Here is a 20,093-nt window from a genome sequence, read left to right as displayed (position 1 = left end):
TATCCTTCAGCTGGTTGATATGGTGCAACACATTGATTGATTTGCATATATTGCAGAATCCTTGCATCCCTGGGATGAACCCCACTTGGTCATAATGTGTGATCCTTTTAAGATGCTTTTGGATTCTGTTTGCTAGTATTTTGTTGAGGATTTTTGCATCTATGTTCATCAGAGATGTTGGCCTGTAGTTTTCTTTTTTTGTGACATCTTTGTCCGGTTTTGGTATCAGGGTGATGGTGGCTGCGTAGAATGAGTTTGGGAGTGTTCCTCCCTCTGCTATATTTTGGAAGAGTTTGAGAAGGGTAGATGTTAGCTCTTCTCTACATGTTTGATAGAATTCACCTGTGAAGAAGCCATCTGGTCCCGGGCTTTTGTTTGTTGGAAGACTTTTAATCACAGTTTCAATTTCAGTGCTTGTGATTGGTCTGTTTATATTTTCTATTTCTTCCTGGTTCAGTCTTGGAAGGTTGTACTTTTCTAAGAATTTGTCCATTTCTTCCAAGTTGTCCATTTTATTAGCATATAGTTGCTTTGAGTAATCTCTCATGATCCTTTGTATTTCTGCGGTGTCTGTCGTAACTTCTCCTTTTTCATTTCTAATTCTATTGATTTGAATTTTCTCCCTTTTTTTCTTGATGAGTCTGGCTAATGGTTTATCAGTTTTGGTTATCTTCTCAAAGAACCAGCTTTTAGTTTTATTGATCTTTGCTATCGTTTCCTTCATTTCCTTTTCGTTTATTTCTGATCTGATCTTTATGATTTCTCTCCTTCTGCTAATTTTGGGGGATTTTTGTTCTTCTTTCTCTAATTGCTTTAGGTGTAAGGTTAGGTTGTTTATTTGAGATGTTTCTTGTTTCTTGAGGTAGGATTGTATTGCTATAAACTTCCCTCTTAAACTGCTTTTGCTACATCCCATAGGTTTTGGGTCGTCATGTTTTCATTGTCATTTGTTTCTAGGTATTTTTTGATTTCCTCTTTGATTTCTTCAGTGATCTTTTGGTTATTTAGTAGCATGTTGTTTAGCCTCCATGTGTTTGTATTTTTTACCGATTTTTTTCCTGTAACTGATATCTGGTTTCATAGTGTTGTGGTCAGTAAAGATACTTGATACGATTTCAATTTTCTTAAATTTACCAAGGCTTGATTTGTGACCCAAGATATGATCTATCCTGGAGAGTGTCCATGAGCACTTGAGAAGAAAGTGTATTCTGTTGTTTTTGGATGAAATATCCTATAAGTATCAATTAAGTCCTTCTTGTTTAATGTATCATTTAAAGCTTGTGTTTCCTTATTTATTTTCAGTTTGGGTGATATGTCCGTTGGTGAAAGTGGGGTGTTATGATTGTGTTACTGTCGATTTCCCCTTTTATGGCCGTTAGCATTTGCCTTATGTATTGAGGTGCTCCTATGTTGGATGCCTAAATATTTACAATTGCTACATCTTCGTCTTGAATTGATCCCTTGATCATTGTGTAGTGTCCTTCTTTGTCTCTTGTAATAGTCTTTATTTTAAAGTCTATTTTGTCTGATATGAGAATTGCTACTCCAACTTTCTTTTGATTTCCATTTGCATGGAGAATATCTTTTTCCATCCCCTCACTTTCAGTCTGTATGTGTCCCTGGGCCTGAAGTGGGTCTCTTGTCGACAGCATATATACGGGTCTTGTTTTTGTATCCATTCAGCCAGTCTGTATGTTTTGGTTGGAGCACTTAATCCATTTACATTTAAGGTAGTTATCGATATGTATGTTCCTATTACCATTTTCTTAATTGTTTTGTGTTTGTTATTGTAGGTCTTTTCCTTCTCTTGTGTTTCCTGCCCAGAGAAGTTCCTTTAGCGTTTGTTGTAAAGCTGGTTTGGTGGTGCTGAATTCTCTTAGCTTTTGCTTGTCTATAAAGGTTTTAATTTCTCCATCAAATGTGAATGAGATCCTTGCTGGGGAGAATAATCTTGGTTGTAGGTTTTTCCCTTTCATCACTTTAAATCTGTCCTGCCACTCCCTTCTGGCTTGCAGAGTTTCTGCTGAAAGATCAGCTGTTAAGCTTATGGGGATTCCCTTGTATGTTATTTGTTGCTTTTCCCTTTCTGCTTTCAGTATTTTTTTCTTTGTATTTAATTTTTGATAGTTTGATTAATATGTGTCTTGGCGTGTTTCTCCTTGGATTTATCCTCTGTGGGACTCTCTGCGCTTCCTGGACTTGATTGACAATTTCCTTTCCCATATTAGGGAAGTTTTCAACTATAATCTCTTCAGATATTTTCTCAGTCCCTTTCTGTTTTCTTCTGGGACCCCTATAATTCAAAAGTTTGTGTGTTTAATGTTGTCCAGAGGTCTCTGAGACTGTCCTCAATTCTCTTCTTTTTTTTTCTTTATTCTGTTCTGAGGTAGTTTTTAATTTTGATAAAGTCCAATTTATCTATTTTTTTAAATGACTCATGATTTTTATATCTTATCTAATTAAGGTCACAAAGATTTTCTCCTGTTTTCTTCTAGAAACCTTAGAACTTTAGTTCTTTTATTTAGAACTATATACATTTCAAGTTTTTCTATACAGTATGAGCTAACGGTTGAGGTTCATTTTTTTGGCATGTAGATGTTCTCTTCTTCTACTACCATTTGATGAAAAGAACCCTATTCTGTTTCATTAATCTACACATATATTCTTACACCAGCATCAGGCTGTCTTGATTACTGTAGCTTTATAGAGAATCATGAGACAAGATTCCAACCAAGTCTTTTTCAAAGTTGTTTTGGCTATTCCAGGTCCTTTCCATTTCCATAGAAAGCTTAAAAGCAGATTGTCAGTTTCTTCCTCCCCAACAAATAAATAAATAAAAAGAAACCTACTGGAATATTGATTGGAATTGCACCAAAGTGCTAAGTCGGTTTGGGGAGAATTGACATCTTAATATTGAGTCTTCCTGTCCATGAATATGATATTTATTTAGGTCTGTCCATTTATTTAGATCTTCTTTAATTTCTGCCAGCTGTATTTTATAGTTCAGTTCTGTGTACCTGTCTTACACATTTTATTAAATTGATCCCTAAACATTTCATGGTTTTGATGCTATTGTAAATGATATTTTTAATTTCACTTTCCAGTTATTCATTTCTAGTGTATAAAGATACAGTTGACTTTTGGTATTAAACCTATATCTTCTGGTCCCCTTAAATTCACTTATTGGTTCTGGAAGCTTTTTTGTGGTATCTTTGGGATTTTCTTTATAGATAATCATGTAATCTTCAAAGAAAGTCAGTTTTACTTCTTCCTTTCCAATCTTATGTTACTGCACTGGCTAAGACCTTCACTACCATGTTGAATAAAAGTAGTGAGATTAGTCTTCCTTTTCTAGATCGTAAAAAGAAAGTATTCAGTCTTTCACCGTAGTTTTTTTGTAACTGCTCTTAATCAGTTTGAGGAGGTTCCTTCTGTTTCTAGTTTGCTGAGAATTTTTATCAGAATGGATTTCTTATGTATTTTTCTTTTTTCATTTTCTTTTATTAAGTAAAATAATCCATATATTGCTATGTATGTTAATGGATATGCTGTATTTGCTTATATGCAGTTTATTTTTCTTTAATAAAAAAGAAGATTAACTAGAGGCGTGATAGCTGAATGGCACAGTGTTTTTTTGGGGGGTGATGAAAATGCTCTAAAATTGACTGTGGTGATGGTTGCACTGATTTGTGCATGTATAATATATAAACCATTGAACTGTACACTTTAAATGAATGAATAGTATGGTATGTCAAAAAAGCAAAATGAATTATGAAAGAAGTTAAAAGGCCATCCTATCTAAAAGGAATTCATTTGTTAATGTAAAATCTACTAGTATTTTAAGTAGCAAAAAAAAAAAATTATTCTACAAATTTACTCTCCTTGGTAGACACAGGGATATTGCAGTTACCCATTCTTCTTGAGTGAGGTTTGGTAGTTGTGTCTTCCAAGTAATTTGCCCATTTCATCTAAGTTGCTGAATTTATTGGCATAAGTTGTTCATAATATACTCTTATTATCCTTAGACTCTATAGTGATGTATCTTCTTTTATTATATCTTTCCAACTGTTTGCTCTGGATTCGATTCGTTCTTTTTCTGGTTTCCTAAGGTCCTAATATGATGACTCGAGACCTTTCTTTTCTCATATAAGTAATGCTGTAATCTTCTAAGCACTGCTTTAGTGTCACACATTTGGGTGCATTGTTTTTTTCATTTCATTAAATTTAAAATATTTTCTGACTTCTATTTTGATTTCTTCCTTGACCCCTGGGTAATTAATTTCTAAATATTTGGGAGCTTTCCTGATAGCTTTGTATTATTGATTTCTAGTTTATTTCTATCATGGTAAAAATATATATAAATTTTGTATAATTTCATCCCTTTTAGAACTGTTAAGACCTGAATTCTGACTCATAGTATGGTATAGTTTAGTGAATGTCCATGTACACTGGAAAAGAATATGAACCCTGCTGTTGTTCTGTGAAGGGTTCTATAAATATTGATTAATTCAGTTGGCTGATAGTTTTGTTCAGGTCTGTAAGAACCTTGCTGATTTTTGTTTCTTTGCCCATTTTCTTGTTCTGTCAGGTACAGAAAGAATTTTGAAGTGTCCGACTATTTGGATTTGTCTTTTTAGACTTTAGTTTACCTGGTTGCCCATCTCAGCTCTCTGATGGGCACCCAAAAAGTTATGGTTTTGTAGATTATCAGCTTTTCTCATTGTTAAGGTGGGAGTGATATTCTCTTGTGGCTTTCTCTATCCTCAGAAAAGTGAAACCAAGAGTTATTTTTAATTCTAATACAAGGGTGGTTTGCCTCAGTTTTCTTACCTGTAAAACAGGCAAAACATCAGATCTTACCTTATATGGGGTTTTTGTGAGGATTAAATAAGATTGTGTATTTATGTGTTTGCATATTTATCCACCACTTGAGAGAGTGCCATACACATGCTAAGCACTATAAAACTTCAACCTTCATTTTTCTTCTTATGAGATGCTTCTTTGTTTACTGTTGGTGTTGGAGCAGCTTGATTTAAGGTCACCGTTATCAGAGAGTTTTCTTAAGACACTTTCCTTTTAACCAGATGTCATTTTCCTGAGTTGCTCTTCTAATAACCAAATGTAGGATATGAACTAATAATGTTCAGAGTTGAGAAATAGATTCAATCAAACTGACACAGATTGACTAGATTAAAGAAATCCATGAAGTATACTTCTCTGGATTTCTTAAATTCAGAAATTTTGCACTTTTTATAGCCACCTTAGCCAACAGTGATTTCTTCAAGCTTTTTATGCTTTGTCCTAGTATTACAGATCTCCATTTGGAATAAATTCACCTTGTAAAAATACCTGCATAATTGTTTCTCAAGATGCTTCAAAATGTCAAATATACATATTTTATTGAAAGAGACCGCTTCCTTTTTTTCCTTTTTGCTGTATAAAGGCAACTTCAGATGCTGACCTGAAAGAACATATGGTTGGAATCATATTCAGCAGGAGTAAACTGACTAACCTACAAAAACAGGTTGGTTAACAGCCATTTCATTGTCTTCATCAATTTTTGTTTGTTTGTTTTTAGGGTGTAAAGCATTTTCCAAACTTTATGGAGGCTTTTCTATGCTGACTCTTTCATAGGTCCTGCAGAATGTGTCTGCCTTTTTCTAGAGAGAAAGGAGCATATTGGCATACCTGCATCACTTTAAAGATTTTGTTATGAATGTTAACTTTCTTACCTTGATGCTCTTTTTATTTCTCATTTTCAGGTAGCTTGTTTCATTTTGGTGTCAAGTACCCAGCTATATCAGATTTCATTTGCATTTCCTGTGTTCCTTCCCCCCCTGTTTTTTTGTTTGTTGGTTGATTTTTTTAAAATTATTTTGCTGAGCAATTATAATGTTAACTAAACCAGTGTTAATATTTTTAACTATCAGGAGATGGGGGAGTAGCCCTAGATCATTCATATAATGGGGGTTCGTTTAGGGGTGCCTACATAACAAAATTAGCCCTTCAGAAGTCAAATAAAATATTGACTTTTGAATTAGGTTTTAAATTGGCCATTATTTTAACTTTCAACACCATTAAATCTTTTAAATAAATCGCATAAATTTATGTGTGCTTTATCTTTTTAACAGCATTTTATTGAATCTTAGAAGCTACCAGTTGTAAAATGTGCTGTTATTTTATGTATCGCTAAAAAAATTTGCCACCAATTAAGTTATGAATTGCATCAATTATAAAGCACACTATGAATAGAAATGTTAGCGTGTGGGGGGAAATGTGCCTTAGAAGTGATTAAATATGGTGATTTGTTTTCATTTCATGTCTTAAACCACAGGCAGGGGAATTGGTAACTAGTATATAATTTGTTTCTATACTAGTTGGTTTAAATACTCAGATTTTTAATCATGGTTTGCCTAGTTTTCCTTAATTGTTTTTAAGATGAGTTAAGAGAATGGTATGATGGAGAATTAACTGGGAGGAAGAGTATTAAATTATCAACTAGTATTCTTGTTTTGTTTTGGTTTTAACTAGGCCTTACAAATAATGTTTTTACATTTTCTTTATGTTGCCCTCAAATAGGTGTGTGCTCACATCGTCCAGGCTATTCGCATGGAAGCCACCAGAGTTCGTGAAGAATGGGAACATGCCATATCAAGCAAAGAAAATGCCAATTCGCAGCCCAACGATGAAGATGCCTCCTCCGATGCCTACTGCTTTGAGCTGCTCTCCATGGTGTTAGCCTTGAGTGGCTCCAACGTGGGCCGGCAGTATCTGGCCCAGCAGCTGACTCTGCTCCAGGACCTCTTTTCACTGCTCCACACCGCCTCTCCACGCGTCCAGAGACAGGTGACTGATCACACCACTTACCTGTAGGCTTATTTTGTTACTTGAAACAGTGTTAAAAATTACTCTAGCAAAGAGAATCAGGGGTTTTTGTTTGGTTATTTTTTGTTGTTATGTTTTGGTTTTTGGATTGTATTTTAACCCCATGTTTTTTCTTTTTGACTCATTGTAATGAGAATATGGAAGAACAAAATATGTTCCATTTTAGTAATGTGTTATTGTGATAAAAGAGTATTCTCTACTGAATATCTTATTCATGAGGTATATAATGTATATAATGACCAAGTAAGAGGCGGTTTTTTTTCTTGCTGCCCTGGAGTGGTAGTTACCACTTGAGAAATTAAATCATGTTTAAATCATTTCTCTGTCCTTCTCAAAGCTTTTGAAGTCATAGAACGGCAGCTAGACTCATTGAAAAAGATGAAAACTTTAAAACACCGATCTTTTTATTTTTAATTTTTATTTTATATTGGTGTATAGTTGATTAACAATGTTGTGTTAGTTTCAGGTATACAGCAAAGTGATTCAGTTATACATATATACGTTCTCTATTCTTTTTCAAGTTCTTTTCCCATTTAGATGATTATAGAGTATTGAGGAGAGTTCCCTGTGCTGTACAGTAGGTTCTTGTTGGTTATCTGTTTTAAATATAGCAGTGTGTACATGTCGATCCCAAATCTTTAAATAGGATTCTTTTATTTTTCGTACCAGGTGACCTCCTTACTAAGACGAGTTTTGCCTGAAGTCACCCCTAATCGTCTGGCCAGCATTATAGGAGTGAAATCCCTCCCCCCAGCAGATATCAGTGATATTATTCATTCAACAGAGAAAGGAGATTGGAATAAGCTAGGTATCTTGGACATGTTTCTAGGATGCATTGCCAAAGCACTCACAGTACAGCTAAAAGCCAAAGGAACCACCATCACAGGAACAGCTGGTACCTCCGTGGGCAAAGGAGTTACAACAGTTACCCTTCCAATGATTTTCAATTCCAGGTTGGTCATTGCATATGTTTTGGTACAAAAATAGAACAGAGTAAGCTACTGTTTGAAGAATTCAGACCTTTCAAATTCCCTCTTATTTGCTTATTTACCAGAAATAGGAGCCATAAATGACTGGCCCATGTATGAAAGAGAATGCTGTGTATAATAAAAGTGTCTTTTCAAATTAGGGAGGAGGGACTTCCCAGGTAGTCCAGTGGTTTAAGACTCCACCTTCCAATGCATGGGAAGTGGGCTCTATCCCTGGTCTGGGAACTAAGATCCCACATGCTGTGCAGCACAGCCAAAAATTTTTTTTAATTAAAAAAAAAAATTAGTGGGGAAAGGAAGATCTGCTGAGTATATGATGTTAGAGTACTTCCCAAATACAAAAGAAAAAAAAAACCAAACTGTAGGCCCTCACACCATTACAAAATAAATGAGATCAATTAAAGGTTTGTATATTTTTGTTTTTACACTCTAGTAGGACAAATTATAGAAGAATATTTTTGTAATCTTCAATTTGGGAAGACGTCCTTAAATAAAACACAGAACCCAAAAGTAACAGGGGAAAAGACTCAGAGATTTGGCTACATAAAAGTGAAAATTAATTGATAGACAATACTTTTAAAATACAAACAACTGACTTGGAAAAAAATATTTAACACTTATATAGTAGGCAATGAATTATTAGTCATAATATTAGAAGAATGACTATAAATCAATGAAAACAAAAGACAAACAACTGATACAAAAATAAATGCCAAGAGTAGTCACTTCAGAGAAGAAAAGTTACAAATGCCAATAAGTAAATGAAAAGATACCTCACTGGTATTCAGAGAAATGTAGATTAAAACAATAGTAAAATATCTTTGCATTGGCATAATTATGAAGAAATAGACAGTTTTTATGACATCTAATGTAAATTGCCATAACCTTTTTGGATGTCAGTTTGATAACATATCGCTATATTTATATTTATATAAATATATATATTTACTTATATATATATTATATATATAAATATATATATTATATATGTATTTAAATATTTATATATATAATATATATAAAATATATATAAATGTATATATTATATATAAATTTATATATAAATTTATATATTTATATATATAAATATTTATATATATAAACATATTTATATTTATACCGCTATATTGCATATCCTTTGACCTACCAATTCTACTTCTGTAGAACTGTTTCTCTCAAACATGTTCATACATGTGCAGAAGGATATATATACAGGGCTGTTTGTTATAGAATTGTGTGTAACAGCAGAAGATTAGAGACATCTGGAATAATGCTAGTCAAAGAGCCAATTCATAACATTAAGCAAATAGCACTAGAATGTAAATAAGTATATTGCTTCCTTCATCTGGATAGTCTTCCTAGGGGAAAAAAATGTGAACTGAACTACACAGTAGTACAGGAAGTCCCCTACGTACAAATGAGTTCCATCCCAAGAGCGCGTTTGCAAGTCCAGTTTGTTCGTTAAGTCCAACAAAGTTAGCCTAGGTACCCAACTAACACAGTTGTCTATATAGTACTGTACTGTAATAGGTTTACAATACTTTTCACACAAATAATACATAAAAATCAAACAAACACACACAAAAAAACATTTTTAATCTTACTGGGTACAGTACCCTGAAAAGTACAGTAGTATAGTACAACAGCTGTCAGGCCTACAGGGGCTGGCATCGAGGGAACAGACAAGAAGAGTTACCGACAGGAGGAGGGAGAGGAGGTGGGAGGTGGTAGAGCTGAAGGATCGTCAGCAACAGGAGACGGAGGGCAAGCTGCAATGTCACTCACGCTTGATGCTGATGGCACAGGTTCTGGTTTCTTGCTGGAACCAGATGCACGTTTGCACCTTTCAGAGTTTGTCACTTGAAGGCTTGTATGTAGGGGACTTGCTGTATGCTCAGTGATATAGTTGACATATTCTGGTGCAAGCTCTTATCTTTATGTGGACTGGTAACAAATAGTTTGTGTTCTATTGATTTAGTTTGAATAGTACTGTTCTAAAAGATGCATACAAAAATAATATGTAAACAGTGAAATATTTGAAAGGGAACACATATCAGAATAGCTACTCCCTTGGGGTTGAAGAGGTTGAATAATGTTGTCATTAATTTTCTTTTAAAATGTCCTGACTGGTTGAATCATTTTAAAAATTAAAATGCTGCATGCTGAAATAACAGTTTTCTTCTTATTCATTTGTAACTCTCGCTGATTGGTTTACAAACGCTGACTTTTCTTGTAGTTACATCCGACGAGGTGAGAGTCACTGGTGGATGAAGGGCTCAACTCCTACCCAGATCTCAGAGATCATCATTAAACTCGTTAAGGATATGGCGGCAGTAAGTTCCCATCCTCCTGATCATTATGTCAGTGAAGTACAGTAGGAACCTGATTAACAAAACGAGTAGCATAATCATTCTGCTGAATTGAGAGAACATTCATGTTATTTTGCTTTGCTTACAAGGTCCATTTAGTAGGTTCACTATCTCACCATCTGTCTTTCCAGCTGGTGATAAATTTGCCCTTTGTGTAAACTATGTTCATTTCAAGCTTCCCAATTAATTTACTTGAGAATTATCACATAAGTCTTCTAAGACTTTAAAACTTAAAAAAAAAAAGTATACTCTTTGAACCCTAAAAAAACAGCCTGAGCCCAAGAGCCTAAAGGAAAAAAAGGGCTTTTTAGAGCAAAGGTTTCTCGCTGTCTTTTAGTCCTCACAGTTTATGAATGTCCTGTACTGCTGTCTTTAGGTGTTGCTTTTGCAGGGAGATCCCGGAGTGCGGAGGAAAGGGAATTACTTCTCAGAGTGCCGGGCTCTCACTGGTTGCTCCATGTTAGTTTCCTCACATTCCATTGTATTTCCAGGAGTTCAGCCCGAGGAGGGCAGGACACTGTGGATGATAGGTTCCTGAGAGGTAGAGTAGACGGCAAGCATCTTGGAAGAGGAATTGGAATGTGAACTGTCCCTTTAAAGATTGATAGCGTGTGGATATGAGACGAGTGAGGATATTCTGGGGAAATATGAAGTTCTGTCACTTTTCCCAACAGTTTGGACATTTCCTCAATCAGAGAAATGGAGAATTTTTTCCTTTCTCAAATAGGCTTTCTGAGTAAATAGGCTTTTCATTGGATGAAAATATTTATGAAAGATGTTTAGGAACACTGAAACTCTCTAGGAGTAACATGTTGGTGTTCAGTAAAAATCACATTAGCAAATTGAGGTAGTTGTAATTTAAACCCATTTATGCTCTCAGGTTCCAGTAATACTCTTCTAAAGCACTTAGCTTAGCTGTATGAGCTCCGTGTCATATAACAGGGTTTCATGATCAGAATTTCTCAGTCATAGACAACCTAGTATTTGTTATGTTTTTATCTACATGTAAGATGAAATGCCCTTGAACTGTAAGAGAAGAGTATTGAGAACTTAAATTTTTATTTACTTTTCTTTTGAATCATCAAAATAGTAAGTAGAAGTTGAATTGTTCATATAGTTGTGAAGGATTTTTATATTAAAGTATGCCCCTTGATCTAAAATTCCACGAGCAAATAAATTTTCCTTTTTGGTGAGAGATGTTCAGAGAACAGAATCTGCTCCTTTGATTATACCTCTCTGGTTGTTTATTAAATTATTCTGTCCTGCTCATTAGGGTCATTTGTCAGAAGCATGGTCCCGAGTGACAAAAAATGCCATTGCAGAAACCATCATTGCCTTGACCAAGATGGAGGAAGAATTTAGATCTCCAGTGAGATGTATTGCAACAACTAGGGTAGGTTTCCTTTCATTTGGTCTATATTGTTGCATGTTCTTTTTCAGTAATAGATTTGAACAAATTTAAATCAATAAGCCAGCTTAATTTACTTCTCTAAAAAATTTATTTTATTGAAGTATAGTTGATTTATAATGTGTTAATTCCTATTGTACAGCAAAGTGATTCAGTTATCTATCTATCTATATATATATATGTATAATAGTTTGTATCTGCTAATCTCAAACTACCAATCCATCCCTCCCCTACCCACCTCACTCTTTTTTCTTACCAAATATTGTATTTATTGAAAAAGTATGAAGGGCTTTTTTGAATTATAAGCTAAGCCTGGTAATTTTTAATGTTCACTGTTATGTGTTCTTTATCACTTGTTTTTGTTATTATTTAGGGAGCTAAGGATATACTCATTAAAAAAAGCTAAATTACCTATAAGTAAGTGTACTGTCTTTCTGATGATGTGTTTACTGTTAATTTTAGTGTCAGCATGACGGTGTGATAGACTGAAGGTCCTTTAAAGGCAAGGCCCCTGCCTACTCCTTCTGTAATAACTCAGTTGTCCTAAAATAGAGTCCTGTAGCCTGCTTACTGAATGTGTAGGCCTTACTTTTCAAAAGCAGAATGTGTGTGCCCAGGGCACAATGGGGCAGAATCCCTTAGGAAGTGAGATTGCATCCTTCAGATGAGATGCAGTCTATTGTAAATTTTAATCTACCAAATTTTATGTCCCATATACTTCCAAAAGAGATCTGAGATTTCCTTGAAGCAGGGCAGTTGTGACAGCGTTAGGAAGAAGTCAAAGCTGGTAGAAATTGCTTAAGTTAATCCTCAGAAATCTGAGGATTCTCCCTTGGGCAGAAAAAGCCAGTTTATGCCATGTTGCCAGTGACTGTGCCTCTGAAGCACAGCTCTGACAGTCACCCTTTCCCACCACGTATACGCTGCACTCGTTCTTCAGTTGGCTCTCCCCTTTCTCCTTGCATAACTTTTTCTTCTGGCTTCTCTTTTCCTATTTTATTTCCCCCTTACTCTTCATGTCCAGTGATGCTCACATGCACTTCTCAGAGTTGAGACAGTTAAGTATTATTTTCTGTTTTTCAGTAATGAAGAAATATGTTATTCTATGTAAAAATGAAGCTTGCTCTTTAAGCCTCAGAAAGTTTTAAAGTATTTTTGAGGGCAATTTTCTAACGCTTGTAAGACGTTTACTTATTTCTGACCAAGTGTACCCAGCATAGAGCTAGACTGTTAGAGGCATAGCGATTTCCTTGGAATGTAATGCCTCAGGCAGATATTAGTTGGAAAATGTGTAGAAGGCATTGATATATTAAATATGTAAATTTTTGTATTGATATGTTGTTTACATATCAGAATAATAAAGGTTAATTTTATGTGTCAGGTAGACAACAGAATGGTTCATCAGAGCAACAGTCATTTACTCAGTATGTGTTTGAGTGCCTACTCTGTGCATGGCACACACAGTAGAGGGCGTGGGTACCTGGTACCACACCAGGAAGACTTGAGTGCCACTGGGGATCTACGTCTTTTCAAGTCCAGCTAGCCTTCACTGAGCTGTGGCGGTGGGTGCTCTGTAAGGCGTAACCCCACGCTCTGTAGTGTAACAGCCTTTCCCTTCGGCAGCTCTGGCTTGCTCTGGCGTCGCTGTGTGTTCTCGACCAGGACCACGTGGATCGCCTCTCCTCAGGGAGGTGGATGGGAAAGGATGGACAACAAAAACAAATGGTAAGATCAGAGTTATTTTATAAAAATTTAGCTTGTTTTTCTTTACAGTAAGCTTTGGTTTAGCTTTAAAAAAAAAAGGACTCTAGGGGCTTCCCTCGTGGCACGATAGTTGAGAGTCCGCCTGCCGATGCAGGGGACGCGGGTTCGTGCCCCGGTCCGGGAAGATCCCACATGCCGCGGAGCGGCTGGGCCCCTGGGCCATGGCCGCTGAGCCTGCGCGTCCGGAGCCTGTGCTCCAAAAAAAAAAAAAAAAAAAAGGACTTCACGTGTCAAAATACACAGTTAGTGGAACTCTTGAAAAATTGTGTCACACTGCCCAAGTTCATCTCACAAGTCTATTTCACTTAGGGTTCTCTCTTCATAGTATATGTCACACTGCCCAAGTTCATCTCACAAGTCTATTTCACTTAGGGTTCTCTCTTCATAGTATATTAGGGGATTTAATTACATTAAAAAACTGTTCCCTTCTTCTCTGAGTCATGTTTCCATCATATCAAAGTTTGGTTTTAGCCAGACTCTGATTCTATATCTAGATTTTGTACTAAAATGTAATCGGTTTTATGATAAGAAGGAAATAAATTAGTAAGAGAACAACATGATATACCATTTATTCACAGATGTACTTAAAGTGGGTTTGATAAGTATCCCTTGCTTCACTGGAAGGAAAAACTTTATACAGGCCCTTTCAGCATTTTCTTTTTAACATCCAAGTTTCAAAAATGCATTATTTATTAATTTAGCATACAGAATGTTTGAATATAATGGGAGAAATTTTCTTAAGTCGCTAAGAAAAGTATACATGTTTATTTTGTTAATCATTGAATGCCCATAGCGCATTTAATCATTGATTTGGGGATTTTGAGGCCTTTTTTTTAACATGTATAAATTTTATTTATTTATTTATTTTTGGCTGCATTGGGTCTTCGTTGCGGTGCGCAGGCTTCTCACTGCGGTGGCTTCTCTTGTTGCGGAGCACGGGCTCTAGGTGTGCGGGCTTCAGTAGTTGTGGCACACGGGCTTAGTTGCTCTGCGGCATGCGGGATCTCCCCAGACCAGGGCTCGAACCCGTGTCCACTGCATTGGCAGGCGGGCTCTTAACCACTGCGCCACCACCAGGGAAGCCCGAGGGCTTTTACAGTTAAGTACACTTGCCATAATTCTGTTTAATGTTCAGATTTTAAATTCTTATTTGAGTTCAGAGTAACAGTCTGTTCCTGTTGTAAATAAATCACATTCAATTTGTATGAGTATTTAAGACTTTCTTGTTAATCTTTTGTAACGTATGGAACTGTCCTGTTCTAGCCTATGTGTGATAACCATGATGACGGTGAAACTGCAGCAATCATTTTGTGCAACGTATGTGGAAACTTATGTACTGACTGTGACAGATTCCTTCATCTTCATCGGCGAACCAAAACTCATCAAAGACAGGTGAAAATTTCTGCATTTACATGCAGAATAGTATCTGTAACATAAAATATATTCAGTAAGAAATAAATGTGGGAAGGAGACTTGGCGTAATGGGAGAAAAATGAACCTTGGAATCAAAGACCCTGGTGGAGTTCCCAGCTGTCTCATTTACCAGCTGTGTAAATCAAGCATGTTGTTTAACCTCTGAGACTTGGTTTCCACACTTATAAAAATGGGGCTGTTGTGAAGATTAAAGAGAAGACTAGAAATATCTGGAATTTCTTAGACTGCTTAATAAATAAAAGCCGTTTTCATTATTGAATAATTAAAATTTATACTTCTTTCAGAGTGATATATTTTCCCCTTTTCTTTACTGATACAATAGGTCTTCAAAGAAGAAGAAGAAGCTATAAAGGTTGACCTTCATGAAGGTTGTGGTAGAACCAAATTGTTTTGGTTGATGGCACTAGCAGATTCTAAAACCATGAAGGCAATGGTGGAATTCCGAGAACACACAGGTAAAAGGATTTAAGAGTGAATCATTTCCTGACAAATAGATTGAACCATCCCTGCTGATTACGATTAAACTAGATGTTTAATTTAATTATTTAATGTGAATAATTTTGAGTGTTTTCTATTAAGTGATGATGAGATCATTGATCACTGTATTTTTATATTTACTAGACAGTGTTCAGTGTTCTATTGTAGAACATTAGATTAAAAGTCGGGAAAGTTGGTTTGCCATGAACTAGCTGTGTGACCTTGGGCAAGTCGTTTTATCTCCAAAATATGCATTTTTCATTTTGATTTTTTTTCTAAAGTCTGGTGTATTCCCAGCTTAAAGGTACATTGAATCTTACAGATTCTCGATTTTCAGCACCTCTGTAGTCTGCCGTTTATCTGACACAAATTTCTGATTTTGGTGTTAGATGTAAATCTGACAAATTTAAATACGAATAACTTTTCATGCTGCAAGAGCATGGTCTTTTCTTTTCTCACAGCTGATTTTTTTTTCTCCTATTTTCCCTCCATACCATATTACATTAATGAATGTTCTAGTGTTTGAACCATCATTGTATTTATGACCTGAACTATCCTTTTTAAAAAACATTTTCTGTAAATATTGCTAAGTTCACTTATCATATTTAGAATTTTGTACCTGTGTTTTAAAATGAGCTTGGTCTGTGTTTTTCAAATCTTGTTCTTTTTCCTTTTGTTCTTTGTTTTATTGATTCCATTCCTCCTTTAACTATTTCAAACATATTTAAATTCCTTTTCAAATGTTTCTATTATCTTTAGTTCCCTGGGTGGGAATTCTTCTGTTATTCACGTTTCATATTCTCTGCTGATAGGTTTTCTCCTATACCTTGTAATGTTGTCATTGGGAAAGGTACCTAATGATTTCCCTTTCTTCTATGTACCTTTATTTAATTTTTGTTGTTATATTTTGTCTGACATTGTGCTTTTGTAATGAGGGGGCTTACCATAGCTGCTCGACCTGCTGTCTTGACTAGAAGCCTAGTCGGTTTCTGTGTACTGAAGAAGTCTAAATAAATCAGTTAATAATTTATTTGGCTTCAGGTAGCTCTTTAGTCTCTTATCCTTTTTTGTGTGTGATTATTTACTTTATAATTAGGGCAGCTTACAACCCTTCAGCTGCAAAACTGCCGGGCTGATTTCTCAGTGATAGCAACTGATACATATCCCTGCTTGCTTGATTTGTTTTTTTCAGTTAGTTATATTAAAATATGTAGAAAACATACACTTAAGGAGGACTTTCCTTTTCTGCTTGAACCTAGGTAAACCCACCACAAGTAGCTCGGAAGCATGCCGTTTCTGTGGTTCCAGGAGTGGAACAGAGTTGTCTGCTGTTGGCAGTGTTTGTTCTGATGCAGATTGCCAGGTGCGTGTATAGTTAGTTAGGCCATCATGTAAGGAGTAGCACATGTTCCCTCATGACACCTTCACTTCATATAAATAGGACTCTGAGCTCAGCATCACTTTTGTTTTCTAAATTAGTGTATTACCCATGTCAAGAGTTAAATGCTTTATCAAAGCTGGAGAATGGATCAGTTAAAGCTCTCAAACCCAAATCAGTCTCTTGTGTGTATTTCCCAGCTACCACCATCATATATATTTAACATTTACTTCTGTGCTAGAAGCAGATAAAAATCTGTGGGCTGCCTTTCCTTTGCTTGTTACACATTTTATTCACTTGTTTCCTTAAAAGTTGTTTATGCATGAACATCTGTACACATTCCATGCTATCCAAATATTTTTGATTCCTCAATTTAGTTAACAAGAATTTGGATAGTGTCCTGATAGTGAAGGATACCTGTATTTTTTTTTAATACCCAGTTTGGTGAGAGGTAGGTGGTGATTGGATGATTATATGTCAGGAATTTCTTTTGCTTCATGGCTATGCATGATAACAAATAGATTAAAATCGCAGCTCACTTTTTAATCAGCATTCCCTTTAATGTGGAGTGAAATTTTTTTAAATCACATTAGACTTTGTTAATAATACTAAGTTATATGCAAACAAAGAATAAAAATAACTACTTTGTGGTTACTTAGCCTTATATCTATTTCCCGGGGAAAAGTACCTTGGAAAATTAATATAATGGATGTAATTACCAGGATGTGTGCCTTTTTTGATATTTTCTGTGCCGTTGTAATTCATCTTTAACAGGAATATGCTAAGATAGCCTGTAGCAAGACACATCCTTGTGGCCATCCATGCGGAGGTGTTAAAAACGAAGAGCGCTGTCTGCCCTGTCTACACGGCTGTGATAAAAATGCCGTAACCCTGAAGCAGGACGCTGACGACATGTGCATGATCTGTTTCACAGAAGCGCTCTCCGCAGCACCGGCCATTCAGGTTGTCTCCGCTTTTAACGTGTTAAGTGTGCCTAGATTTTTCAATAGGAAATATAAATATACATGTCAAATAAACAAACGACTGAATCTTTCTTACACCATTGGGAGAAAATATCCCACTAATATCCCCCAGTTTATTACAGAGCAAATGCTGTCTCTTTATGTTCTGTCTCCATTTTGTGCAGTGAGCTTTAATCTGTGATTTGTGTAAGCCTATATAATAATTGAAAGTATAAAATGTTCATAAGGGAGAAAAAAAATAATTAGATTATCCAGTAGCTTCTCTCTTCTTAATTTCCAAAATCCAGCATGGCCTTTTGTAGCATTATGTAATTGATCTATGCATGATACATACCTCTATATATAATATATATACATATATCTATAATGTTAGTAATATTATAGAAGTTACAATTTGCTAAATAAGTTTTTTTTAACATTTACTGGTTGTTTGTTTATATTTCCAGTTCTTGTGATTCCAAGACAATAAGTATTCTCAAAAATAAATTTTAAATCTTTAAATCAGTAGTTTCCTTTTCTTCCTGTGAGACACAAAATTGAATAATTTCACATTTCTCCCTAGCCCAGCTTACTCTCTATAAGGTGGCGTTAATACATGAATGGTAAAAATTGGGAGAAGCTGAAGATCTCATTCATAATGTCACATGAATAATAGAGAAGTGCCGAAGTTTCAGTGTACTGAATTTCTAGATTTTTCTCTTACCTGCCCTAAGTAGCACCTTACATTGACTAATCTGCCAGTTACTCGTGTTCATTGTTATTACGTTTGCTTATATCCTTCTCTTTTCTTTATTTAAGCTGGATTGTAGTCACATATTCCACTTACAGTGCTGTCGACGAGTTTTGGAAAACAGATGGCTTGGTCCAAGGATAACATTTGGATTTATATCTTGTCCCATTTGCAAGGTATGGAAAGAATCGGAAATTATCTGCTTTCCATTAATTTTCATCTTTGTCTTCATCTTTCATCTTTCAAAATAAACATGGCAGCATCTCTCAGTGTCCTTCTTAGTCTACGTTTAACCACCAGCCCCCATCAGTTTCTGCTCTCTTCACCCAGGTAGTACCTGAGAATAAGATCTTTCTATTATACTACATTTCAAGACATTAATTGTCCATTAAAAGCTGATTAAATTAAACTATCGCATCAGAAAATTCATTTAGATATCATCATGCATTGAAGGGCACGCATCATTGCTTTCAGACCCGCTGAGAGTTCAGTCCATGTGACTTGTCAGTGGGTGACTACCAAAAAGAAGAATGAGCCTGTGGTGCTTGTAGGTACTGATACCTGCCGTGAAAGAGTGAAACCTGAACTTTTTAAAGTGCCATTAGGACAGATTCTTTAGAGCTCAGGTAAAATAAGGAGAAAATTCTTGACATTTTGACACGTCCCTGCAAAGATAGGAACCAAAGCAGCAGGTTATTTTGGCAAGCTAATGATGTTTAACAAAAAACTTTTGTTTAAGAATGTACTGCCAGACTGGTGTTTAGGGTATAACATGGACTTAGCACAGTCATTGCTTAGACTGAGCAATATTCAAAAAGATGATAGGATTTTCTCCCCCTTCTCATTTGTTGCCACAAAGAAAAGTCACATTCAGGAAATGATAGATGAGAGCGATATAGAAAATACTACTTGTTCATTTCTATTATCTAACGTTCTGCCCCACCCCCAAGGAACCAAAAACACACACAGAGGGATATTTGTGGCAGCAGGGTAACCCTTTATTCCCAGAACAGCTAAGGCAGCAGGAGATATATTTCATACTCAGGAACATGAAGCTAATCAAATGGAATTTTCGTGTCCTGTGTCCCACTTGCCGCCACTTTCCCTGCTCTTGGGAAACTATAGGCTTGTGAGGACTTTACAGGATTATTTTTAAATGGCATTTTATTTAGGAAATGTTTGGTTATCTCCTGTCCTAGCACGGTGCTTGGCACTTAGGTGAATACTAAGTGTTTGTTGAATTAATAAATAAATGATTCTGTTAAAGAATGTTCATTTTTCAAAATTGCAGAACAAAATAAATCATATTGTGTTAAAAGACCTGCTTGATCCTATAAAAGAGCTCTATGAGGATGTCAGAAGAAAAGCCCTAATGAGATTGGAATATGAAGGTCTGCATAAGAGCGAAGCTATCACAACCCCTGGTGTGAGATTTTATAATGACCCCGCTGGCTATGCCATGAATAGATATGCATATTATGTCTGCTACAAATGCAGAAAGGTATGCTGTTAATCATATTACGAATTATTAAGATTACCTGTGTGATTAAGAAGTTGAATAGTATAGTGATGTCTAATTATTCTTACATTTTAAGTCTAAAGTTAAAAATGAGAAAGTGTGGTGCTGTGCTTCAGGTAGAATTTATTTCCTTAATTTGTTTTGGGGCACTTTTTTT

The 20,093-nt window shown here is 35.6% G+C and overlaps 1 protein-coding gene across 1 annotated transcript in view; it reads left to right on the top strand.

Moving 5' to 3' along the window:
* MYCBP2 (MYC binding protein 2) overlaps window positions 1-20,093 on the top strand; it is a 279,990-nt gene that overhangs the window by 254,080 nt on the left and 5,817 nt on the right. Inside the window, 12 exon segments of the mRNA XM_032611171.1 lie at window positions 5,444-5,524; window positions 6,580-6,846; window positions 7,555-7,838; window positions 10,111-10,207; window positions 11,517-11,636; window positions 13,275-13,376; window positions 14,679-14,807; window positions 15,172-15,304; window positions 16,586-16,689; window positions 17,479-17,667; window positions 18,486-18,593; window positions 19,709-19,918. Of these exon segments, the coding sequence (XP_032467062.1) occupies window positions 5,444-5,524; window positions 6,580-6,846; window positions 7,555-7,838; window positions 10,111-10,207; window positions 11,517-11,636; window positions 13,275-13,376; window positions 14,679-14,807; window positions 15,172-15,304; window positions 16,586-16,689; window positions 17,479-17,667; window positions 18,486-18,593; window positions 19,709-19,918 (1,824 nt within the window).

Source organism: Phocoena sinus, chromosome 18 (genome assembly GCF_008692025.1).
Source record: "Phocoena sinus isolate mPhoSin1 chromosome 18, mPhoSin1.pri, whole genome shotgun sequence".
In the NCBI taxonomy this organism is placed as follows: domain Eukaryota; kingdom Metazoa; phylum Chordata; class Mammalia; order Artiodactyla; family Phocoenidae; genus Phocoena; species Phocoena sinus.
The sequence above is the reverse complement of the archived record's forward strand: the minus strand, read 5'-3'. Positions and strand labels throughout refer to the sequence as shown.